Below are 27337 nucleotides of genomic sequence, written 5' to 3'. Positions count from 1 at the left end.
AGAATGTATAAGGTGCAAGTGTTCGGCTGTGGCAGAGCTATTTTTAAAGTATGATTGAAATGTTATTTATTTTAAGTCAGGTTGAAAGAGAATGTTAGCTTCTTTAGCATTTTCCCCCAAATACTTTGTTTTCTTTGAGTTTTGAGAAAAACCTCATCTCAGAAATTATTTTTTGTACGCTCTTACTTTTTATCATTCTACATTTCTCCTGTTAATTTGAAACTTGAACTTTTTGTGTGTGTTCTTTTTGAGTTTACCTTAGATATTTTAATGTGTATACCTAACAAAGTCTCAATTAAACAATTTCTGTAGCCTCTTCCTCAATGATATTCAGGACCTTAAAATGTTTTGGGTATGATTATAACCTCCATTAGGTTATATGGTTATACATTAGTTTTCTACTAAATGATTATTTTTGTTCAGTTTTCTTTAGATTTAACTATATGGTTACCAATGTCTTTGCTGTCAGATCTCTTTTGGATCATTTTCTTTCTGCCTTAAGAATATACCCAGAGTAGCTCTGGCTATAGCTACATCAGCCCTGGCTCGTGTGGCTCAGTGGATTGAGCATGGGCCTACAAACCAAAGTGTGGTCAGTTCAATTCCCAGTCAGGGCACATGCCTGGGTTGTGGGCCAGGTCCCCAGTGGGAGGCACCTGAGAGGCAACCACACGTTGATACCTCTCCCTTTCTCCTTCCCTTCCCCTCTTTGTAGAAATAAAAAAATAAAATCTGAAAAGGGGGTCCCAGGGAAGGACTTGAGGGAGACAGAAAAAGGGGGGGATGGACCCTCAACTTTGACATAGCCTGAGTCCTCATTCTGTCTACAAGAAGTCTCCTAATCTCTTGGCTGCCTTACTTCCCCTGCCTGACTTAAGCCTGAAACAATGACAGAGGGAAGTCTTGGAAAAGGAGAGTTCCCCGGGGCTATCAGGTCTAAGAAAGTGTGTATAAAATCCTGTGAAACCTGTTTTGCTAGGAACAATATCAATTTTCTGATAAATGTCCAAGCAGGAAATGAGTTTGTTTTCCAAAGTTTTATAGCCCTTTAGCTAACTGTCCCTGATTCAGAATAAGCCCTCATAGTTCTTTGTGTATTATCTATTGTTTGATCACTACTGCCTGACAATGATTAGTGGGTTTTACCTGTATTCCTGTGCTAATTGAACCCAATAAAAGCCCACTGAGAATAAGGCTCTTGACCCTTCTCCTTTGAGAGATTGGCCACCTTTTCTCCCCAAGCAGATCATGTCTTGGCAGACTTATTCTCATCAGTGGGGGCTGTGGGGCTCTGTGGGTGGAGCCCCCCATATTTACTGATAGTGTTCTAGGTAATTATGTAAAAAATATTTTTATTTGCAGGCCAACATAAATTAATATTATAAGGCGTAATAGTGTGGTACTAGAGCTTTAAAATACTACAGTATTTATTGAGAGTCAGCACAAGGAAACAGCAGAGAAATACCCACAAACACTTTAACTATAGATTATATAGTACATAATAGCTGTTTTAATATGTTAAAAGACACAAAAGAGAAAATCAAAGGTATGAGTTAATAATCAAAAATAGTGAGCAGATGCAAAAACTAAATAATATTTCAAAAAACAAAAAAATGTTTTAAAACAAATTTTTTTAAAACAAATCTTTAAAGAATACACAATATATTAGACTCAGCTGAATAGGAAATTAGAAAATAAAAAACAGATATGAAGAAATTCCCCTAGAAGACAGCACAGAGTATAAAAAGATGAAAAGTAAGAAAAACAGTTAAGATAGTGGAGGCTAGAAAATAATGGTCCAGCATAGAGAACCACAGATAGACAATAAAGTACTTTCGAGAAAATCAGACAAGAAGCAGCATAGCAGAAAAACACAGACCCTTCAGTACCCCAGTTGGCAAGAACAGTGTGGGCTGAGGTTCAGGCCTCACTTCTTCCCTCTCCCAAGCACTCTGCGTAGACCAGAATCTGTACAGTCATGAAAGCATCTCACTAGTACACTTAAAATGAGAGTTCCAATATGGTAAACGAAGGAGAGAGACATTATTCCAAAAAAGGTTGGTTGTGAATCTTTCCAAATTTGAAATACACAGGTCCACAGATTTGGTAGCACATCAAACCCGTAATAATGAGATTTATTAAAAGAAACCAAACCTAGACTCGCTCATAGTAAAGAACATCGAACACACAGACTAGGTCTCAGAATTAGCTGAAGAACAAAGATAGATTACCTAAAAACAACACAACTTAACAGAAAGTAAAATGGAAGCCACAAGAGAGTGGAATTATATCTTTGAAGTGTAGTAAATATTGATACCATGCAAATATGTGTTAGGAGACTGCACACTCTCTTCAAGTAAATGGAACATTTACAAACATTTATTCCATACTAGGCCATAGATCAAGTTTCAACAAATGTCAAAGAATCTGTATCATAAAGACAGTATTGTTAACCAGAAACCACTAGAAATCAAGAATAAAAGGGCTTTGAAAAATACATACATTTGGAAATTTTGAAATCACATTTCTAAATAACTTAGGAGTTAAAAAAAGCAACTAAACAGCAATAATACTACTGTGTACTAAAATGTGTGGGATGCTGTTAAAATGATTAAAAGAGAAAAATTAGAGCTTTAATTGTTTATATTAGTAAAGAAAAATATCTGAAAATCAGTAAGCAAAGTATCCAAATTAAGAAGTTAGGAAAAAAATCAACATGAATTTAGGAAGAAGATAGCAAAAGTAGAGAACAAATTATTAAAAATGGAAAATAAGTACAATCAGGAGAATAAACCAATCTAAATTTAGATTTTTGAAGATAAATAAAACTGACAAAATTCTGAAAAGATTTTTCAAAAAAAAGAGAAGGCGAAAACATCACTGCATAACTTCAGGCACCACAGTTATATTCTATATGAATGATGCACTTTGGAATTGTGATCTGGGTCAAGGAATCTGTTCACATAAAATAATAATAATGTTAATGACATCTTTTAAAATTATTCAAAAGAGCAGTATTAGAAAATGTACAAGTAAACAATTTCGGAATGAAAAGGAAAACAACCATAGAGCAGAATATCTAAAAGGATAATAAAATAGTACTTTAAAAAACTTTCCCTCAATAAATTTGAAATTCTTAAAGAATTAGACAAGTTCTTTGAAGATTTTAACTCATTAAATTTGGCTCAAAAAGGAATAGAAGGCCTGAGTAATCCTATAACTATTAAAGATAATAAAAATTCTAAATGTGCATATGAGGAAAACACTAGGCTCACATAATTTTGCAGGTAAATTCTATTAGGCAAAAGTTTAAAAATTTTAACTTTATGGGAACTATTTTACAGTATAAAGAAAAGAGACAAACTTAGCAACCCAGTTACTCTGGGTAAGTATACTCAACATGTATATACCCAGAGTAACAGAATATAGTTTAGCAGGGTGTCTGTTAATAGTGAGCTCTAGGTTTTTGATTGTATGACATGTTTATTTTACCCTTGTTTTTGTAACATGATTTAAGCATTAAAGGTAGTTTTCATATTCCGTCTTACGTTGTTGCTGTTGAAAAGTCAGTCTAAATTGCTGCTGCCTTTCAGGGGATCTGTCAAACCTAGCTGTTTTTCAAGAGATTTTCTCTGTGCTTAATGTTCTGCAGTTTTACTATGACTGTGGGTGTAATTTAAAAAAATTTATCTCGTTTTGCAACCATAAAGGACACATGGATAAAACCAAGGCGGGGGTGGAATGGGGAGGGAGGTGGGGATGGCTGGGGTAGGGGGAGGGGAATGCAGACAACTAATTGTACTTGAACAACAATAAAATAAAAAGAAAAGACTTAAAAATTTTATCTTGTTTTGCTTGGTCTTCCTAGATCTGAAGTTTGATGTTTTTTAGCAATTCAGGAAAATACTTAACCATTGTTTCTTATCCTGTGGAATTTTAGTGTATGTTAGATCATTCCCTGGGTCTTACACCTTTAATTTCATATTTTGTATCTTTTTGTTTCTGGCCCCAAATCTAGATTATTTATTATTTATTAAAGTTCTGCTTCAGTCTGTCAGCTGTGTCTAAACAACCCAATTGAATTTTTAGTTTGAGTTATTTTTATTTTTTAGAGGTTCAATTTATACTTTAAATCTTACAGATATTTCTTAAATAATTTTTAGAATTTTTTTCTTGAAACATCTTAAACATTGTTTTAAATTCGATTTCAGATCATTCAAACTTCTACAGGCCATACAGTCTACGATCTGCTGTTTAAGCCTGGTCTTACTCATGGCACCTTGTTTCTTTGGTTTTTATTGGTGTTTGACCGTACATTCATATTCTTCAAAGATTTCTGTGTGAAATTGCAGTTTTCCAGTAAGGATTTACCTTTGCTTCCAGTAATAGCCTAGTGACTTACCATTAACAAGCTATGTGGTATTAACAAGCCAAGATGATTTTAAAATATCTATTAGATTTTTAGCATGATTCAGGCAAATACAGGCCTTAAATAGACTCTAGGGCTGGCTCATGATTACAGTTTCTCAAAGGAGTTTTTTAGAAATCTTTTTAATATCAGCTCCCTTTCCCTTCCCACGTAAAATTTTTTAAAAATAATATGTCTTATTTAACCCAGTATATCCATAACAGTATATAATATGAGCAGAAATTTAAAAGTTACTTAAAATTTAAAAAATTATTTAAAAGGTATTTGACTTTGTAGTTTTCACACTGAACCTTTGAAAGTCAGTAAGTATTTTCACAGCAATGTCAGTTTGGGGCTGGCCACATTTCAAGTGTCCTCAAGGTGGTGTGGCTTCTTGTGGCTAATGTATTGGATAGTGCAGATAACCATTCTGGTTCTGCATAGCAGAAGTTCTCAAGTGTGCTGTTCCTCTGCCCACTCTGTGTGTGGTAGGCTTATTTTGTTTTACCTTGCTCTGAGGATATAAGTTTTTGGATTCTTAGCTTTTTGCATGAATATTTGATATGACTCCTTAACTTACGGGGCCGTAGGCTTTATAACCAGTCTTCTTCCCTGTCTTGCAGCCTTCAAAGCAGAAGGTCTAAGTTACCATGGTCCTGCAGATCATTTGAGGTTGAAAGATTTTTGGCTTCTGCTGATTCCATACTTTCCTCCACCACCCCTCTGCCCTCCCATCCTGCATTTTACTGCACAATGTATACTACTCAGTGGATGATTAGAAAATTAATACCTGAAGAAATAGACGTTACCTGCAGAAAAGATTCCCCTCATAACCCCTCCAGTCATTACCTCGTCTCTCCTAATCTGTCTTGAATTCTAATACTGTTTCACTCATTTTTGACTTTATGCAAATGATACATACAGTATTTTTTAAAATTCTTCTGTTGATAGAAATTTTGAGTTATTTTCAGTTTTTCATTATTGCGGGTAATTCTTCTGTGAACTATATGCACACATTTGTGTAGGATATATATCTAGGAATAGAGAAGATGATTCAAAGGGTATTTGTATGTTCAATTTAGTAGATAACAGTTTTCAAAAGCGGTTGTGTTAATTTACCTTCCAGGTGGCAGTTTATGAGACTTCCTGTTAATCTGTGTTCTCCCCAACATTTGGCATTTTATTTTTTATTATTTATTTTTTTAATATATTTTATTGATTATACCATTACAGTTCTATTCCCCCCTTCATTCCCCTCCACCCGCACTGATAAACCCTCCATGTGATCTCCATTTCTGTGAATCTGTTCCTCTTCTAGTTGTTTGCTTAGTTTGTTTTTGTTTTTTGTTTTTTTGGTTCAGTTGTTGATAATCGTGTTTGTTGACATTTTACTCTTTGTATTTTTTATCTTCTTTTTCTTAAATAAGTCCCTTTAACATTTCATATAATAAGGGCTTGGTGATGATGAACTCCTTTAGCTTTACCTTATCTGGGAAACACTTTTATCTGCCCTTCCATTCTAAATGATAGTTTTGCTGGATACTTAGTAAGGGGCAGAACCTTAGATATTCTCCAGGGTGGGGCAACCCTTGTCACTATGCTGTGGCGCTGTACATAGGGGAGGGGTCCGAAAGGGAACAATGCCCAGCTCTCAGGGGTCTTTCAGTCACTCCCTCAGCTAACCACAAGCAAATTGGGCCCTAATGGTGCTGATCCCTGGGTGGGTGGGTTTGTGTACATTCTAGGACCCTGTGGGTCTCTCCAGTGAGAGAGAGGCTGGGAGTTTTTCCCACTGCCTCAGCCCACACAGATTTTTTTGGTCAGAGGTTTTAAGGTTTTATTTTCTCATGTTGGTACCTCAGGTTACTTGGTCTGTCTGGCTCCCTGGTTGTTCCTTCAGTTTTATCCATACCTAAATATGGGACTGCCTGGTCCGCAAGCTGGAGCCTTGCCTGGTCCTCTGGCTGCAACCTTGTCTCGAGTCCTCTCCACCCCCACTGCCTGTCTCTGCCCCTCTTACCTGTCTGGATGAATGTTTCTTCGTCAACTCTTTGGTTGTCTGACTTCCATACACTTTGATTTTCTGGCAGTTTTGGTTATTATTTGTTTTTAAATTTATCGTTGTCCTTGTTTTGGTTGTGCAAGGAGGCCAAGTGTATCTACCTGTGCCTCCATCTTGGCTGGAAGTCCTCTAAAATTTCTGTCATTGACTTTCAACAGTTTGATATGCCTAGATGTGTGTGTGTGTGTGTGTGTGTGCACGTGCAAATGTGAGTATATGTGAGTTTTGAATCTGCCTTGATGTCTCATTATTTTTGAAAATTTCCAGCCAGTCTTCTCAGATATTGCTTCTGTTGCATTCTTTTTCACTCTTCTGTGGGGATCCAATTATACATGTGTATGTCCCCCTCATATGTTCTCTCTTAAGTCTCCATTTTAGGGTGATACTACTTTAATGATTGATTTATGGCAGCTTTTTTGGGGGGGTGTCTAGAACTTATACTGTGTTTAAGTAAGTGATGGTATATGGTGAGTAATTTGTTTACCCAAATGTGTGGAGGAACACTGAGTAGTGCATGGCCCTCTTATTTTGTCATGAAATAGCATTTGTTAAGGCTTTTTATTTCTAGATTTGTCTGCCCTTTTCAGCAGATGGCCTAGTTACTGTTTTCTAAACTTCTACACCAGCTTTATAATACCCTTTCTCTTGATGTCAGTACTATTCTGTAGGAAAATGAATCTATCAGGTACACAGGATGTTCAAGAAGAGAGGAGATACTGCAGACACAAACTGGAAATACGTGTGTTAATACATGTTTGAAGTAGTCAGGAACACATAGGTCTATTTGGATAATGGGATTTTGTCTTTTGTATTTTGTTCTTTCTTGGATGGTGCAGGCTTCTTTTTCTTCACACTTCATGTACTCTTTAAATACTAATATGAGTTTTCAGATTATCTTCTCATGTTTCTGTGTTTAATGGAAAGTGTGGAATAGGAAAAACTTTTTTGTGAATAGTGGTAAGGTTTTAAAAGTTAACATGGTAATAAACATTTTGTAGTTATGTCCTTTGGAATTAGCCTTTAGGAAAAACATAAATTTTTGACTAGTGTTAAAAATTTCAAAAAGTGTGTCCTCCTTGGAGAAGTGTCTGTTCAAGTCCTTTCCCCGTTTTTTAATTGGGTTGCTCGTTGTCTTTGAGTGGAGTCGTGTGAGTTCTTTGTATATTTTGGAGATTAAACCTTTGTCTGAGGTATCATTGGCAAATATGTTTTCATATATGGTTGGTTCCCTTTTTATTTTGCCGATGTTTTCCTTAACCATGCAGAAGCTTTTAATTTTGATGAGATCCCATTTGATTATTCTTTCCTTTATGTCCCTTGCTCTAGGGGATGTATCAGTAAAAATATTGCTGCTTGGAATATCTGAGATTTTTCTGCCAATGCTCTCCTCTAAGACTTTACTGGTTTCACGGCTTATATTTAAGTCTTTTATCCACCTTGAATTTATTTTGGTGTATGGTGTAAGTTGGTGCTCGAGTTTCATTTTTTTGCACATAGCTGTCCAGTTCTCCCAACACCATTTGTTGAAGAGGCTATCTTTACTCCATTTTATGTTATTGCCCCCTTTGTTGAATATTAATTGACCGTAGAGATTTGCTCAATATCGCTAGCTATCAGAGAGATGCAAATTAAAACCACAATGAGATACCACTTTACACCGGTCAGAATGGCCATCATAAACAAAACAACAAACAACAAATGCTGGAGAGGTTGTGGGGAAAAGGGACCCTAGTCCACTGTTGGTGGGATTGCAGACTGGTACAACCACTATGGGAAACAGTATGGAATTTTCTAAGAAAACTAAAAATGAACATGCCTTTTGACCCAGCAATTCCACTGTTAGGAGTATATCCTAAGGACACTGAAACACCAATCCAAAACAACCTATGCACCCCGATGTTCCTAGCAGCACAATTTACGATAGCCAAGAGTTGGAAGCAACCTATATGCCCATCAGTAAATGACTGGATCAAAAAACTATGGTACATTTACACAGTGGAATTCTATACAGCAGAAAGAAAGAAGGAGCTCCTACCCTTTGCAGTATCATGGATGGAACTGGAAAGCATTATGCTGAGTGAAATAAGCCAGGCAGTGAAAGAGAAATACCATATGATCTCACCTTTAACAGGAAGCTAAACAACAAAACAAACAAGCAAGCAAAATATGGCCAAAGACACTGAAATACAGAACAGGCTGACAGGAACCAGAGGGGAGAGTGGAAAGAATTACAGGGAAAAAGGGGATGGACTCACATGAACAAGTATGAAGGACACATGGACAATAACTAAGGTGGGGGGCGGAAATGGGAGGGAGGTGGGAAGCACTGGGCGGGGGCAGGGCTGGGAATATAAGACAGAAAACTGTACTTGAACAAGAATTAAATAAAAAAAATAAAAGCAAAAAATTTTTTTCAAAAAGTAACCAATAATACTTTTGTTTATGTAGACCTTTAATATTGATGTACGGCAGTTACATTGGGCAGAGTACATAGAGAACTACTGTATGGGAACTAAGAAATTCGTTTTGAATGAAGAGATGTCTGGCCTCCCTGCAGCTAGAAAACATTTGAACAAGTAAGTTTTACATGGATTTGATTTCCTCTTTTCTTCCCGATGAAATAGTAGAGGTTTTTTTTGTAAGCTGCTATAGTAAATGAAAGATACTGCTAATAATCTCTTGCATTTGGGAAGAGTGCTTACCTTTGGACTAAAACTTTGGTAGTCTTGATTTAGTCTAATATTACTGAAACTTGATATCCTCATCAACTTATACTCTTCCTTAGCACAATGTGCAGGTTTAATTCAGTGTTAAAAATCACCATTATCTTCCGTTATATTGCTTCTGAAGAAGTAAAGACATTAGGAAAAAATAAAAATATATTTTAAACTGGAGGTAATTTATTTATTTAAAGGTTTTTGCCCTATCTGATATATCTTTGAAAGGAAAAGAGATATAATAATACATCATTTAATATGGAGTTTGTCTTTGTTTATGAGTTATAATTATTTTTCTCTTAGTATCTTATAAAAATAATACATGTGGATTGTTTTAAAAAAACAAAATAGAAGAGGCAAAATCATTGTTAATTTATCATTCAGAAATGCCATTTAAATTTTTAATACTAATCTATTTTATTTATAGTTTAGTAATACAATTTTTATTACAGTTTTTAATACTTTCACATTATTCTTCTCGTGTCTGCAACCCTATGAGATTTTGTAGGGCACTTAGGGGTATAGGTGAGGAATTGAGGTTTGGGGAAGTTGTGTTTGCCTAGGTCATACTGTATTAAGTGGCCAAACAAACCAGTGACCTTTGTCATGTAATTCAAAGCTCTTTTGTCTATACCAGTTGTACATATATTATAGTTCTACCTTATACCACCTATTGAAGTTAATGGACTGTATGTAACATTACTGCATATTTCAAGGTTTGCATTCTTTTCTAGCACCATTAAAAAACATAAAGAGTTTTGAAACACAAGTGAGATAAATAAAACACATGTTACTTAGAGAATGGAAGTGTCAACCTATATAGAGGTAGTGCCATGTTTCATTCATGAATGTGTTCTTGTCCAGTTGGTCTTGGATCGTGTAACTATCAGCTATAATAGGAGGAGTAAGTTCACTTTTTTGACAACTTGTAAACAGATGTCACAGAGATGTTTATTTCGTCTGTAGGATGATGTACGTAATGAACAAACATTTTTTTTTTTTTTTTAAGATTTTATTTATTTATTTATATTTAGAGGGGAAGGAGAGAGGGAGAGAAACATCAATGTATGGTTGCCTTTCGTGCATCCCCTGCTGGTAGTTGGCCTGCAAGGAACTGGCCTGCAACCCAGGCATGTGCCCTGACTGGGAATCGAACTGCGATCGTCTGGTTCGCAGGCCCGCGCTCAGTCCACTGAGCTACACCAGCCAGGGCTTTGAACAAACATTTTTAGGAAGAAAAAGCTCCACGTATTTAAGGGACATGTCTGTGTTACCTACAGTGTGCTTGCTGCCTAGCACAGTACTGGGCACACGAATGGATGTTTGGTACTTGCTGAATGAACAAATTTGCATCTCAAATATGCTGTTATAAAAAAGCTCTGTGTTATTCATTGTTAAAAGGGGAAATATATTGTTTAATGGACTGCAGTCCAGAGTATGGGCAGTCAGGTGTGACTTTTGCTAACTTCATAACTTAAAGATTTATAGTTTTCAAATAAATTTCAAATTAATTTGGATTTGAACTTTAATTATGTTAAAAATGGAGCATTAATTATGTGCCATTTAACAATATTTTATTCTAGAAAATATTGCCTAATACATCTCTTGATTTGCTTTCAGGTTGAGGAACATACGTTATGGTTTCAATACTATCCTTGTGATCCTGATCTGGCGCATTTTTATTGCAAGGTCACAAATGGCAAGAAACATCTGGTACTTTGTGGTTAGTCTGTGTTACAAGTTTCTGTCATACTTCCGAGCATCCAGTACTATGAGATACTGAAGAAAAGAATTTAGCATTAGAACATCTGTGCATATATGGTGGTCTAAATGCACAAAATGTAAAATGTACTTAAGTCATCTCACCTTTTGTCAAGACATTAAACCATCTTAGATCAGAGTGTGGAGTAAATTATAGTACATTTTATGTAACATTTTAATGTTTATGCTCATAAAAATCTAGTGAACACACTGTGGTATGCCAGCTCAGATCTGCAATAGCCACCAAAAACCATGACTTAATATTTTGATCCCTTGGGAAAGAGGTGGGATGAGGGTAGGACTGGGGTTATGGGAACACTGACCAGTATAACTGTGCAATTCTGGAACACATTAATTAAAATATGCCTTAACATATAGTGAATTTCTAATTTTAATAATTAGTGCAATGGAAAGCATTTATTTGGACAGGAATACTAGCTAAGTTGGTAGGTATTTGATTCTTCAGTGTTTAATTTTTTTTCATCAGTTGAAGTTTTGTTAAAATTATAGCCAAATTATTTTCACATCATCCTGTAAGTTACTGAGTGGTCTCAGACATGAAAGACATGTTATCATTTTTCTTTCTATGATTAAAGTTCTGATGCATATCATTTTTCTATAAGCAATCAGTTGCTTTCATAATCAGAAGGCTATATATTATTCTAAAGATCCTGCTGGATCTAAATGGATTTGTAAATCCATAACAATGTATGCTATGTGTTTTTTGAAGGAAAAGGAAGTGAAAATGAATTAAATAAGACTATTAGCATCCAAAAATAAGAATATATTATTCTTGTCCACGTTTTAACCAAATCGAAATCAGTCCTGTGTGAGATGTCATTCATGTTTTGAAGCTGGAGGATTTCTTGAGACTTAGGCAAATGAGGGGTTGGGAAGGGATTCACCATACTTGTACTCTCCTTCCTTTATAATTTTATTAATTAATAAGACTTTCAAAAGGCTTATGCTGTCTTTCCAGTGAAAACTGAAAGTGCATTATTATGGAAGACTATATTTGCAGCGTTAAGAAAATGTTCTCACATGTGTGTAAACACATACTAACTTTTGACCTGGAGAGCTGAATTCATTTAAGAAAAATAAAATGCATAAAATAATATGTGTAAAATTCAATAAAGGATTTTATTTACATACCACATAAAGTAGCAAGCTGTTGAATTAGTTTGAAGATAATCATTTTTTTTCTGCATGCAGTTTTAGCTATAAAAGAGACGCATTATAGAAACAAGTAATAGCAAGAAAATTAATGTATATTTTAATGATACATTATGATTCTCTTTAAACCTTAATATAATCAACTCTCTGTTTTAACATGTAGTTGGTTTAACAGGTTGATCACTATAACATGTTTTAATTTAGCTGATCAAGTTGCTCTATATTTAAATTATCAACAGTATATCTTGAATGTGTTTAATGAGGCCAGTTCACAATACAAAAAGTCATATAGGACTTTACATCTTAATTTTCTTTGTCAATTTAAATGTAACGTATAAGAAGTTTATTTTGTTATTGTGAAAAAACTAAGTGTAAAGGAAATCACCTTCTCACATGCAGGTGTGTAGTCTTAAAAAGAAAAAATGCTTTAATGTTGAAGCCAGCTTTTCTGTAGTAAAACTTCTAAACATTATTTTAAAAGAAGTATGGGTATATGTGTGTGTGTGTACATACACACACATAAATTCTTTGGAATGACACTGAAGTCTCTGGTCTAGGACCATACCTTGTTTAAGGTGTGCGAGACCATGACAGTGTCTAACGATGGAATAAATGATGATACCTTTGATTTAAAGTGGCCCACGTATAGATGCTCTGTACATTGAGTGCTCCATCTCCCCAAATACATTTCCATAATGTGTTGAATACATGCTCACAGTTGTATGATTTTTATACTCCTGCTAAATATACTGAGAATCAGATGAATTGTTTTTATATCTTGAAAAAAATCAGGTACAACTTCGACAGGCATGTGAAATAACACACTTGGGGTGTATGTCTTTTGAACTGAGTCCTGGTTCTTACAGTCTAACTTAAATGCTATCTGGGAGGGTGCTGAGGCCACTTCATTAATTTTGTGTATGTGTTTAACAGAATTCTGTTGTCCAAAGAAAGCTAATGAATAATTGACATGTCATTCTAGAAGTTAAAGTTCTAAAATTAGTATAAAGCACACACAGATTGTTAATCCCCACTAACTAGACTTCAAGCTTAACTCAAATTTAAAAAGATTTTGGGAATTATTTATAATTGTCATTTGTCAGAAATGGCTTTTAGTTCAATTTGATTATAATTTCTATATATACTCAATTTTTAACAAGATAGCTTCTTAAGTTAAATAAATTCAGTATTTCTTATAACTTACTTGGTAAAGCCATGTTGTAAAACATTTGTTTTTACCCCATTCACTTTGATCCTTATAATTCTGTCACATGCATTTGTCAATTGTGACTGTATTTAAATGTGACTTGGCAACATTAATATGTCTTAAAACTCAGCACAAGAAGCATGGCAGTGCATTCTTTGATTTAAGGATGGCATAAAGTAACTTTTTGAATCTGTATAATAAAACTTGGAAGCAGGGAGGAAAAAAATCTTATCCCCCCCCCTTTTTTTGTGTTTGTCTATAGGAACTGGGTCAGGTCTTTGTTTGCTTTCTGTTTTAAATGTAAATTGATTCTATAAGAAGTAAATAGTAGCATTATTGCGTGCCTTTATTTGTAAACCAAAAAGTAATAAATGAATCCTTATATTTTCATTTTAATACTTATTGTGTTTTTACAGTAATTATCCTGAAAATTAACAGTGAGATAATGTGGTTAGGATTACAGGAAGCAGTCCTCACTTATAGTTCTTACCTCTTTTCAGGTGTACTCATTACTTCTTGTATCCTAATTTCATTTAATCCCAAATTTCTTACATAGCATTTTAGGGGAAACACATAGTTAGGATGAATACTTTTTGTTAAAGTATTATTTTTATGTATTTGCTGAGGTGGGGAAATTGCCAGTATATTGTTAGGCTCCAGCTACTCTCCTCCACATTGAATATCCTTTTAATTTTTAGATACACTTAATAGCAATCCATCTATTGAGTAAGTGTAAGGATCATTCATTAGGAATAGAGCTTGCCCATAGAAAAGGAGAAAGCATCAGGCTGAGGTTCAGGTGAGTGTAAATGGCCAGCTTGCTTTTCTGGGCTGACTCCAAGCCCCAACTTAAAACCAGTAGCACTGACTTGCTCTATTTTGAGAAAAACACTCTAATTTTTTGCATGGGAGACTAGAGACAGAAATGTGTACTGCATAATTTGATATAGAAATGGGTTAATTAAATTAATAGCCTGATAAAATAAATATTAAATATTTTCTTATTGAATTAAATCTTTTTATCTTCAAGTATTTTCTAGTCTTAGAATGAATTTGTCTTTTTAAAAAAATCTCTGCTATCCTTAAGATTCTTAAACAAATCATCTTTGTCAATTGAGCATAGTTGTGCAAAATTGTTAACTAATTTCTTTGGTTTTTCTTAATTAAAGAAATATTTGAGTAACATTAGTTAAGTTTGACGTGCTCCTTTGCAAGTTGATGGTTCTCAAATAAATTTATTTAGAAAAACAAAGTGGTAAATATGAATTTAATATCTTTACTGTAGGCCTGAACTCAAATTAATAAATCTGTAAATGTCTCCTCCTCTTTTTTTTTGTCACAGATCACAGACAGTACCTGTAATTTTATACAAGAAAAGAGAGGGGTAGGGTCCCCTCCCCTCTCCTCCCCTCTCAGCCCCTCTCCTCCTCCTCTCTCTCTCTTTCTCTCATAAATCTTTGGAGAGTACCTTCAGTTTTTGTGAGCAAGGTGTGATTAGAAAATGTTGGGTTTGAACCAAATGAAAGTGCTAATATTTGATAGTCTTTGACCTGTAGACAATTCTGTATAACTCATCCTAATATTAAAGTTGCTTTTTTGGTTTTTATTTTTTATCCTTATCTGAGGACATTTTTTTTTTCATTGCTTTTAGAGGGGAAGCGAGGAGGGAGAGAGAGGGAGAGAAACTTCAATGTGAGTGAGAAACATCAATTGGGTGCCTTCTCCTATGGGCCCTGATAGGGGATGGGGATCAAACCCACAACTTGGGTATGTGCCCTGACTGGGAATCGAACCTACGACATTTTGGGTGATGCTCCAACCAACTGAGCCACACCAGCTAGGGGTTGAGCAGCTTTTTTAGCTGTATTTTTGAACAAACACATGAACTTAAACATACAGATGAATGTACTTTTATTTAAAATAGTTGTCCCAGGAGATTGTGTATTTATTTAATCAGTTTTTAATTGTTTGACATTTAATACCTAATTTTCTGCTGTATGTTACATCTTTCACAGATTTCTGTTACTTCTCCCCACTTGGTTTTGGGTTTCTTGAGAGGAAAACCAGCCTTGTACCTTGTATACTGTAGAAATAACATTAACAAACCTTTTGTTTAGTACTTATGTGCCAGACACCATCTAAGCATTTTATGTGTATTCAGTCATTCAGGCCTTACAGCAATCCTTTGAGCAGGGCACTTCTATCATCCATATTTAATAGGTTGGTAACTTCAAATAACATAACTTACCCCATGTTACAGTGGCAGAGTCAAGATTTGAACTCAGCCTAGCTCCAAAGCTACACTTGTCCACCACACTGTACTGCTTTTCTCTTGGGAACACAGTTGTTTCTGGACTATTCCAAGTTCTCTGAAATGTGCTAAAATGTCTTTATTTGGTTCTTTCATTTCTAAAATCCAGCATTCATCCATTCAACATGTAGTACCTATTATGGGTTAGGCACTGTGTTTTTATATTGCAATGATCTATTTGTTTCTATCACTCACCGCACTAAGCTTTTCAGTGGTCCAGAACCAAATGTGAAACTGCCTACCCTCTAGGATTTTATGACTTAATGTAGGTAAGGAAATATAATTTTAATAAAACATTTTTAAAAACAGAAATACTGAGAGCAGAGAGGACTGATTAACTTGTTAGTGTTTCAGGGAAGGGTTCGTACAAACATGACCCCTGAGTGAGGTTTTATGTCTGCTTGGGAGGAGTGAGGGGGTAGGGAAGTGTTCCAGCCACAGAGGATGGCGAGGGCTGAGAAGTGTTAGGAACACCTAGGAAGGAAAGTTTTTGGTGCTCAAAGCTAAAATGACTAAGGAAGATGAGGTTTGGGGGGCAGTTGGGCCTTTGCATGCTCAGAATGCACTATAGGCTGTGGAGTAACTTGTCAAAAACTAAAAGTGCCTGCAATTCCTATTAAATTTGAGTAGATTTTGAACTTTAAATGACCTGACCACTGAAATGAACTGGACTTGAGAAAAATGTCATACAGTGATGTGTATAGGAAATATTCTAATAATCTCAGTTGGCTTTTCTTTTATATATAGGTAATTCAGCAAGTAAAAGTTGCTACTAGAGAAAGAATATTTGGGGGGATAATTGGGGGGAGGGCAGAGCCTTACCTGAAATATAAAAAATGTTAAAAAAGTAATCAGGAAGAAATTGTCAAACATGCTTATTTAAATTAGATGAGTTCTCAGGTGAGCTCACATTCTTTGGAGTCTTGCTAGAGTTTTCAAAGAATCAAGTCATAAATCAATTACGAGCAAACTGAAAATCCTGTTTCTCCCTGGATTGTGCATATCCCTTGGCAAACAACCTGCAGAGTTCATTTCTGCTAACCGCCAAACCAGGGCCTTCCATGTCTGGCCTGTGATCAAAATTAACTGGGTAAATTAAACACAGATTCCCAGGACCCAGCCCCAGAGTTTCTGATTAGTTAAGACGTAAGGAGAAGACTGGGGATCAGAATTTGAGAATTCACTCCCCAGTGATTCTAAGGATGACCGAGGCTTGCTTTTCTTTCCCGTAAGCCAGTAGTATGCAGCGGGATCATCTGAGGAGCTCTGTACACACAGGCCTGGGCCCCACTCAGTGACCTTTTAATAGCGGAGGTCTGGGGTGAGGACCAGGTACGTGTTTATGAACAAAGGCTTGTTTATGAACAAACCTTAGGGGTGATCTGACAACCTCAGGGCACCTTTTGTAAGAAAACATCCAAGAATTTTTACCCAATAAGACAAAAGTAGATGACAGAAGCGTGCAAAATTGCAATTGTTTAGCAATTTTCAGCGAGTTCCACTGACAGTACAAGCATATTCTGATTGTTTGTGTCTGAGAGTCCTCCATATCTGCATCTCTGACATGCTATTCCTTGGTAACTGTAGAGCTCTGGTCACTTCTAAAATGAAAAAACTATTTTAACAAAACTCTTCCATAAGGACAGAGAAGCAGAACATTCGTTTTTCTGTGAGACTAGGCATGAACTGACTGTCACTTAAACTAGCAGTGTGACCATGAATGAGTCAGTTAACCTCTCGGCCTTAGGTTCCATGTCTGTAAAAAGTGCTTACTTGTGAGGGTGGTTGTAAGGCTCAAATGATCAATGAGTACAGAGTGGCCCACAGGAAGGGTTAAGTAACTCTGCCCTCAAAGTCAGTAAAAGGCGCAAACTGTGCAGTGAGTTATGTTAGTTGTATTAATGGAACTCAGTTTATATTCTCTGATTTTACACTATGATTTCCCATTTCTAATATTTCTATCACATTTCTATCAAGAAGTACAAATTCTGAGTAATTTGGATAAAACAAATCAGTTCTTTCCCCTTGCAGAGTTTGTATTTATCACTTAAATTGAGCATCAGCTCCACTGTGGCTTTTCTGCAACCAACAGCTCCTATTCACCAGGATGGAGTGAGGATTCTTCAAACCTTCCCCATCCAAGAACAAAATTCCCACTTTCTCACTTCACCCATGGGCAGAAGAATTCTTTAAAGATGGTCAGTTCCCAAATCATCCATCCTCACAGACTGTTTTGTGAGCCACACCTTGAGACAACACTTTCTCTACCCCAGTGATCTGTATTCAGTTGGTTGTTAAGCAAACACTAGTTTGTCTTACGGGCATTGGGAGATTTATAGCATTTGACGGGTTCCAAGAACATTTTTCGAGTTTCCCTCCTGTTGGCTTGTACTTAAAAGATGAGTGTATAACTGTTGGTTTTTCTAACTACGCAACTTGACTCCCAGAACAGTTCACATTTCGTTAGCCCTATGCCGTAGTTCCCGGTCCTGACAAAGCGAAGTCGCAGGGACGGTCAGTGGCCTGTGATGAGAGCTTTAAACTGCCCCGGGTCAAACTCCCACTTAACTGAAGTGGAAGGGAAGCCATTTCACCCTCACATGCAGTACCTTTTAAATCTTCCTATTTGAACGAGGCTCCTACGATCAAAAATCTTCAGAAGAGTCTCACAGCTAGAAACTGCAAAGTAGTAACCACGTGTATTTGGAAATTGTTCAACTACAGGTTCTTAGGTCTAGATTCGGGTCTTCGGGGCTCCAAGCATTCCACACAGTTTCATCCCCCTTATTTTTAAAGAACATACAATGTTTCCACATTCAGTTGCAGGTCTCCCTGCAATTTTTTCCATTGTGGTTTAAGTCAGTACATTCACAAAATAAATATTTTTTAAATTGTCGTTGGCTAGAACAATCTAGTGCCATTTAAATTGAGTTTCTAATTCTGACTTGGCCTGCCCTCTGGAGGTGCCCCCCCCCACTCTCCCTAAGAGGAAGGTTCCTGTGCCGAATGCGCCTCTTTTGCCCTTGCAGACCTGCTCTCCTTTGTGCTCCACACCGCTCTTTGCCACAGCAAGCTGACCTTTGTGGTTAACACATTGGGTTCCGATGCTCTGGCTTGCAGGTGGGTTCAGCCAATGAGAGGCACTGGCAGGCGCCAAGGACCAGAGGGGAGAGGATGAGGCTAGAGCATTTATCGCTTGGTCAGTCCTGGGCTCTGGTTACACAGCGATAGTGTCCATCTACCACATGGCACTGCTTCTGTAGGTGGGTCTCACTCTGACAGCTCCGCGTTTCTCAAGAGCCCTCGAATCTGTTTCCCTTCCCTCACCTGCAGCTCTCCACTGTTGTTCCTGCCTCGGCTTCACTGTCTCTTGGCTGCCGAAGCCCTGCTCTCGCTTTTGTAGTCCCTTTGTGAAACTGGAGCAGCTCCTTATCTAGAACCTGGCAGGCTGCTGCCTTCCACTCTACCTTCCAGGTAGAGTTCAGGACCCTAACTGTGGTGGAGTAAAGCCTGATGACTGGTCCTGGAAAAATATGCATGCCTTTCTCTCTTGCAAGGTGGTTGCTACTTGCACTGGTACCTGGTGTGGGCACACCGTTCGTTACTCCAGGGGAATCATCCTGCCTTTTCACATGTGTATCACTATGGAGCAGGTGGTTCAGTTCATGGGTTTCATCAGCTCACCAACATCCAGAAGGCAAATTCTTTGCCTCCCAAAACTCTTTCCACTCATTTCTACCCAGTCTGTCTTCTTCTATTTGTACATCCCACCCCCAAATTCACACAGTTCTGTTGTATGTCAGATAGTGGAGTGAAGTTGTGCCACTTTAATATAATGCATTCATTCCCTAAGACCAGCTCAGCTCTGGAAAAGAATGTTCAGCGCTGTACAAAATTGAAATCATCTCATTTCTGCACCCCCTTTTCTTACCACCCCCCAAATTTTCTTCCTGTATCTCATCAGTAATGGGGTATACTAAATTTCGTCTTTGTTGGCTCCCACTATGGTCTTGAGACCAACTCTTGGCTGGATTTTGATGACATCTAATTCATTCCCGTGCTTCAGTCTGGTTAATCTCCAAAGCATGCCCTTTTCAGCAGCCAGAGTGACCTTCCTAAATCACACACCTGCTTGTGTAAGACCCCCACACTTCAAACCCCTTAGCGACTTCGCACTTGTACACTGTCTCCAGTATCCAGTCCATACTGTGTAACAGTTTCTAAGGCTCATGGGGGTCTGGACAATGGCTTCCCATCCCTCACATATCTCCTCCTCCCCATGCCCCAACCACTCGCTATTCTACCATCATTCTAATCTCTTTATCACACTGTCCCTCTACCTGCAAAACTGCCCTCACCCATCTTGCACATTTCAGTTCAGGCATGAGGTCTGTATCAGGAATGCTTTCAACCTGCGTATACCCAAAACCGAGGTGGCAGCTGATTTTTCTCATGTAAGAAGTCAGGAGGCACTTGCTGGCAGTGACCTGTCCACAAGCACAAGTTCACCTATGATCCCAAATCCCTATCCTCAGACACTTCCTGATCTTCGGATCTCTATTTTAAGAGTGTACCTTTTACCCCTCAAGGATTTGCATAAACACCTTCCTAGGCTCCTCCTAGTTAGACATTCTGGAGCCAAACTGGACTCATCTTTTTAAATAACAGTAGTGAGGCCCAGACTGTGATGGAGCCTCACTGGCATCAGGCCAGGCAGGGTTCACCTGGGGGACTCCAGTGGGCAGGAAGGGCATTGACCCATATATCCATCTGACCTCTCCTGGTCTCTACTCCCAAATGTTCCTTGTGCCAGGCTCCTGGTCAGGTGTTGGGAAAGTAACTGTGGCCCCAACACCCTCTGTCCTCAAGGACCTTAAAGTCAGTGGGGATGACATCGAGGGGTACAGCAGCCCTCAGTGTGAGACACAGGTGATTGGACCCACAGCAAGAGGGCTTCCACTAGTAGCCCAGTCATTCCCACTGCTTTTGGGCCCAGAGCCAATGTCAGGCAAGTGGGGGGCATTGAGAAGTCAGCCCTTCGGGGAAGCACCAGCCATGAGGCCATGAGCAAAACTGGGGCTAGCAGTAGCTGCCAAAGGAAGAGCCTGGGCCTGGGCACATGGGGTGGGCAGAGGAGAGCGAGGCAGGGGGCTTTGTGGGAGTCCTGTTGGTCCAAAGCCCTGAGATGTTTGAGTACAGACTCCAGTGGAACTTTGAGAGACTGGAGAAGACGCAATGAATCCAGAAACGGGTGGGGTGAGTGAACAGGCTGGGTGTGTAGTGCCTTGAGGGTATCTGGTAGGTCAAGAGGGGCATGGATTCACAGTGGAGAGGGAAGATCGGCTTCCTTCTGGGGTGCGAGGGTGCTGTTGCTAACTTCTTTCTCAGGTGAACTTACTTCGTGGTTCCTTATTCCCTTGTGCTCCTCCCCCTGCCCCCCGCTCCAGCTGCCAACCCAGGAGGAAGCTGCATTAAGGGGTGGATGGACTTCAGGGCTTGCCCCTCAGTATCTTCAAAGAGAAAATCACACCAAATGAGAAAGAGGGAGATCAGTGGGAAATGGGCATCTGCCCTGGAGGCTGTCACTTGAACAACTCTGACCCAGTTGGTCTGGCCAACAGGGGAGGCTGGCGTAGCCTATGACCAGCTCCCAGTGAAGGGAGGTGCCCCAGACCTTCCAGGAGGCTGCAGCCATGGTTTTCCAGGCCTCTGCTATTTTGGGAGCTTGAGTCAAGCCCCAAACTCCTCTACAGAGCTCTTCAACCTGGAAATAACTTTCTCTGCTTGTTGCAGAACACAGTCCCATCTCTGAAACACATTTGCTTATGCCCCCTCCTCACGCAAGCGGATCCGGTCATGCTGTGAGGAAAGATGGTCATCAGAAAGCCCAGCGTCTCCAGCCAATGTCCCAATAGGTGTTGCCTGGCTGGGATCTAGGGAGGTGGAGCGGAAGGTGGCCTTTGAGCAGGCATTTTGGAAGCCTCAGCAGTAATATTTCTGGCTAATTGCAGGTTTTCCATTAAAGCCCTGGCACTTGCTGAATATGAAAAAGGCAGCTTAAGGTTCATCAAGATGCTTGCCTTTTGGAGAAAAGTGAAAGGAAAAAGAAAGTGAAGGGCTTAGTGTGATTGCTCAGGCTGGTGAATTTCCGCCGCAGCAAACTTGCTTGTACTTAGGCTGCAGAGAAAAATAAAACAACATCAAAGCACAAGTCCCGTGAGCACCCCTGGTGAACTGCTTCGGCCACTCCTGCTGTGGTTACCGGGTGCCTTCTCCTCTCCACATGTTCCTACGTCAGTCTGGACTCCTTCCCCCCAAATAATGGGGCACCTGAGGCAGGAAGCCCTCCACTTACAGATCCCCCCTCAGTGCTGCCCCCCTTCCCTGAGCCTCAGAAGCTACATCTCCCCCCTCCACACCCCCGTGCAAGGACCTCTCCTCACCAACCCCCTTCTCCCCTTGACTGTTCCAGGTTGCCTATTTATCAACGATTCTCTCTAACCTCTTGCTCTGCCTGCCTCGTCCCCTTTCCCCTAGTCACCTGCTCAAATGCACCCCATCCAGAGATGAGAACTCCCTTCACTAGCTCCTCACACTAATGCCTTCCCGCTTGTTTCCTGTCCCCTCCAGACTGGAAAGAGGAGTCCTTGTCTCTCTCAGTGATCTCCCCTGTCATCCACACGTCAGCATGTTGCGCTCCAGCTAGTCACAGCCAGTGGATTCCCGTCAGCAAGTCCTTATCTCATTTAACCTGTCTGCACCAGTTGGCACTGTTGACTGCTCATTCTCCTTCACTCTCTTTCCCTCCCTTGGCTCTCCCTTACACAATCACACTCTGGGTTTTCCTGATCTCCTTTACGTTTGGTGCTTTCTTTGTCTTTACAAAAGCTCTGTTTCAGCACTCCTTGCCTTCAGGTGCTCTCCGGCAGTGACCCATCCACAAGCATGGGTTCCCCTCTTCTGATTCCAAATCTACATCTTCAGCTCAGACGCCTCTCCTGAGCTTCAGATCCCTATCTCCAGGTCTGCCTGTCAACCCTCGAAGATGCGCATAGTTCGGAAAAGGAACTGGCCACCTTCCCAACTTCCAATTTTTCCTTGTCCTGGCTTAGCTAATGACCTCAATGCACGAGGTTGCCCAACCTGGGGCATCCTTGCCCCTCCACTGGTGAAGTTGCTTCAATCCTCCTCTTCCACTGCTCAACTCTGGTCCTTCTCACCTCTTAGCTGGTCACCCCAACATTTGCTGGAGTAGATCAACTCCCTCCTTTCTGGGACTCCTCACATTCATTCCAGAGCACCCAGCCAATCATCTCACTCCTCAGCTAGACACCTTCAATGGCTCCCCATTGCCTTAAGATAAAGTACAATCTCCTCAGCTTAGTCTGTAAAACCACCTTTGATCTGGTTCCCACTGACTCCTCTGGGTCCCCCTCTCCCTGCCTTGCATTTCCCGCTCCAGTAGCATCAAGCTGACACCTCTGAAACCTGGCTCATGCAGTTTCTCCTGTCTGGAATGTCTGTCATCCCTGTACTTCAATTTTCCCTACTCACTCTTTGAGGCTCGATTCTGATGTTCTTTCTCCACGACACACGTGTCTGGTTTACATGTTCCTCCTCTATGCTTGCAGGTATGATAGCTTTTCACTGCTGCATGGTAGTTACGCAAGAGAGTGTTGTAGCTGAGCCTGGAAAGGGAGTCAGAATTGGAGGACTGGGTGTTCTCTTCGATTCTATTTGCATGAGCTGGTAGTTTTGGGAGAAGTAATAGGAGATTAGAAGACAGCAAAATGGGAGATGGGAGAACATTGCAGCTGTTCACAGGAGGCATCTGTTCATTCTCTGCCAAGCCCTTTGAAATGCGGCGAGTCACAGACTTTGTGACTCTGGACTGAAGCAGTACTAGTTCAAGGTCCCTGGGTGACAAAAGTCCAGTTGCACATGAGGCAAGGCCTTTCTGTCCTCCTGGGTACGGCACCCAGTGTCACTCTGGTACCCTGAGGCCTAGAGGTTTGGGGGGCCTCCTTGGCACCAGCCCTACCATGTCTGGTTGCACAGATTGTGACCTGCACATGGGAACCAGGACAAAGGGCTGGGAGTGGGGCTCAGGTCTGCCCAAAGCAAGGGAGAGTTGTCTCTGCTTTGCAGAGAAGGCAGTGGGTCTCATGGCAGTGCTGGCTGGGTGGCCGTGGCTTTTCAGAAAGGGCACCACCATTGCTGGGCATGTGGAGGCTCCCTCATTCAGTTAGGAGAACAGAACACATGCCAAGGGACAACCAGGGTGAGCTGTAGAGCAGGGGTCATGGGTGGTTCAGCTGATGGATGGGCTCATGACTGTATGTCAGGTACTCCTTGGGAACTTCAAGAAATACTTGAGGGACACTGCAGACCCTCAGTGCAGGGAATACAATGTTCTGAGTAAGTTAACCGCATTGATGAGTCCCCATTTATATTCACAAGCTGCTGAGGACTGAGGACATGGAGTTTCTTTTTCCAGTCTCTCCATAACTGAACCCCCAAGTCTCAGAATAGAGACTATTGTTACTCCTTTTTTTCTCCCTGAGGTGAAGCACAGTGCCTGGACAGAGCAGATGAGAAGTGGGTGGATGGGTGGGTGGTGGATGCATGAAAAGACTGTTTGGTAGGTTCCTTGGCCCGAGTCCAGGGGATTTGAGGGGCCACAGCAGACGTGCACAGGCCAGTCCCAACAGCAATTGGTCTCTCTTGTTTCTTCTTGCAGGGTAATAGCCCTCTGACAGTGAAAGACTATCACACACACACACACACACACACACAACCAGTGGTGGATCTGGCTTGTGCGGTGGCTCTGACGGCTGTGAGCTGTGGGCCTCTTTGGTACCCCGGGAGAGAGGAGTAGCTCTCTGAGGTGCTGCCTCCCTCCACAGGGGCAAGCTCTTCTTCCCCATGGAAAGGTCACTAAATCAATACATTCTCTTTGGGCCAAGGCACCAGCCCAAAGCTAGGAATGGCCAGAGGCAGCTTTGGGAAGCCTTGGAAGACACCTTGCCCAAGCTCTTTTCCACTTCCTGCCTCGGTTCCGCAGCTCTCCCAGACCCCATCTCAACTGAGGCCTGGAAACCCATGAGTGGGATCCCCCACACTGAGAGGTTTCCTTAGGCTCCGCCGAGAAAGAAATGCCAATCAGCCATAAAATAGGCAATAAAGAGCTTTATTGGGGTTTATGCACCCGGATGAGATTCCGCGGTCTGCAGGATGAGGCTGTAGAAGTCACACCCAAGCAGGGAATGTGGTGGGGTTTTATTTTCATTGGCTCCCTGTGGGAGCTGGGGATTGGTGCCCTCTGAACAAAGCAGCGATATAGCATTGGTGGTCTCTTCCTCGGACTCAGGTTACTGTGAGGATGTCCGTCTTGGCAAAGTCCAGTCAGAGCTTCCTCCTATCCCCGCCCACCCTAACACACACCATCTGTAGGGAACCCACTGCAGCCCTCTGCAGATGACACCCTGCCTAAATTGCTGAAAGAAGGTGCCTGTCTTTATTGCTTGGGGGTTACCTGGCCTTGGGCCCCTTTCCAGAGACCACCATGTCCTCGTGACTGAGAGGAACAGGCTGATGGAGGGGAAAGAGCGAAGGCCTTTACAGTCAGATCTGGGTTCAAAGTCTGGCTCTGCCACTTGGGCACATTAGGCAGCTCATTTACCCTCCCGAGACTCAGTTCTTTCACCTGTAAAGTGACTCACTGTGTAGATGAAGTATAATCAGGGATATGAAATATCCAGGACAGTGCGGGACTCAAAGTAGCTTGCTTAATAAGTGCTAGTTCTTATAATCATTCACAGATAAGTCTTCGGTCCCCTCCTGGGATGAAGACCCTCATCCAGACTCAGAGCAAAAATTCTGACAATCCAGTGGTGCCAATTTACTTAACATACAAGTGCACCATGGAATGAGGGTTGGCCCTCCGGGAGCCGATGCACCAGTTCTTGGAAGGGAAAACAATTTGGCGCATGTTTTAGAAGTGCCTGCTTATGTCCACACCTAGTCTGGAGTCTCTCAAGGAGAATGGCATCATGCTGGGGCCAGGGACAGGACACCTGGGATCTGAGCAAGAGCCCCTGGCTAAGGGGGGCAAGGCAGTGAGCCTCAAGAGCACACGTGGGAAATGCAAGCACATCCACCCAGCTTCTCCTTCCAGAGCCCTGAATGGGGAGCCTGCTGGGCTTGAGAAACTGCGAGCTCTTTCCCTGCAGATGGGAAGACATTCAGTGGCTCTGAGTCTTCTGCAGGAGGGTGCTAGGCCATCTAGCCATGAGGCCTTTCTCAACTTTATCTTTCCCCTTACATCTCACAGCCACGCTTGCCCTTCCCCACCCAGACTGTCAGTCCTCAGTGGGACTGCGACTGCCATTTTAGGGCAGGACAATTCTTCATCACACACGACTGCTATGTCCTGCATACTGCTGAACATCCGACCTCACTGCCCCCCCCCCCACTCTGTAAATGCCCATAGCAGGCAACCCCCACCATCCATTTCAAACTGGTGCTCTTTGCACTTGTTGGGTCCTCTGTCTGGAATGCCCCTCTTCATCCTGACTCCCCCATGTGAAATCCTCCATCAAGAAAACCCAGCTCAAACATCTCTGGCCTGTAGGGGACCGGTTTGTTTAAGTCTGGCAAATGTGACTCAGCTCTGTATGGAAAACCCACAGAAGCAAAGTGGTGGGCAGGAGCCAGACCTTCAAACCGGGTTTCCCCATGGGAATCAGGCCTAGAAAATGCATACAGATTGTTATGGCTTCCTCTTGCTAAAACTCCATCACCCTGGTCTAAAACAACAAATGCGTATTGTCTATCTTCAAGGTAATATCCAAAGCCTGTATGAGTTCTCTCAAGGACGGAGCTAATCAGCTCGCCACCATTCCCCTCTGCATGTTATTTTCATTTTCTTGATTGTACCTAAAATGTAGATAATAATATTCTATGTAATAGATAATAAATCTTTTTGATATAAGGCCCCAGGAAAACAATAAAAGCCTGTCTAGGCAAGGGTCAGGGCTCTCCCCTCTTAAGGGAATGGCCGAGGCACCCATAGGCACTCTCCCCTTGAGAGAGTAGTCGTGCCTGGTCCCTTTTTTTCCACAGGATTGTTGTCGCCTGTGCATTCATTCTTGCCTTCAGCCACAACAGGCTGGCTCTGCTGGCCAGGGCCCCCCACACCAGCCCAGTGGGGCAGCCATCCCTTTCTCCAACAAGCAGGGATCTCCACCATCAGACGGGTTGTTTGGGGATCGATTTCCTTCCCTAAGTTGCAGTTCCTGAAGGGTTGGACAATGTCCAAGAAGCTTTTTTGTATGCATCCCAGTGCCTAATATCAAGCTTGAGCTGCGAAAGGAGCTTCGCCAGAACTCAGGGAAGCGAAGCATTTCCTTGGCAGGGCGGGGCTGCACTTCAGGGGACCCGGCGGAGACCGAAGCTTGGCTTCCACTGCCCCCTGGTGGCCACCCAGCGCTCGGCTTTGATACCCGGGCTCCTGAGGCCGGTTTTGGCGGCACTCCTGACGTGAGCCAAGGGTATTAACCGCAGCCACCATGGTATTGCCACCGTGACAACCGCTGTTTATTCGGCTCTTTACAGTTTAAAGAGCTTCCAAGTCACACTAATGCACTTAAACTGCATCTCAACCTTGTGATGTCAGCAGAGCAGCAGTTATTCTCAT

General features: G+C 40.9%; 1 protein-coding gene across 8 annotated transcripts in view; it reads left to right on the top strand.

The window, feature by feature from the left end:
* The window catches only part of FAR1 (fatty acyl-CoA reductase 1), a 56066-nt gene extending 42528 nt beyond the window's left edge, over positions 1-13538 (top strand). For all 8 annotated transcript variants that reach the window (XM_037050028.1, XM_037050027.1, XM_037050026.1 and 5 more), the window contains 2 exons: positions 8919-9046; positions 10808-13538. In XM_037050028.1, the coding sequence (XP_036905923.1) occupies positions 8919-9046; positions 10808-10970 (291 nt within the window). In that variant the 3' untranslated portion in view covers positions 10971-13538. The remainder of the gene's footprint in view (positions 1-8918; positions 9047-10807) is intronic.
* Positions 13539-27337: the final 13799 nt, after the last annotated feature.

Source organism: Sturnira hondurensis, unplaced genomic scaffold, assembly GCF_014824575.4.
Source record: "Sturnira hondurensis isolate 20B ecotype Veracruz unplaced genomic scaffold, ASM1482457v3 Scaffold0006505, whole genome shotgun sequence".
Lineage (NCBI taxonomy): Eukaryota > Metazoa > Chordata > Mammalia > Chiroptera > Phyllostomidae > Sturnira > Sturnira hondurensis.
Note: the sequence above shows the minus strand (reverse complement) of the source record. Positions and strands in the feature narration are given on the sequence as shown.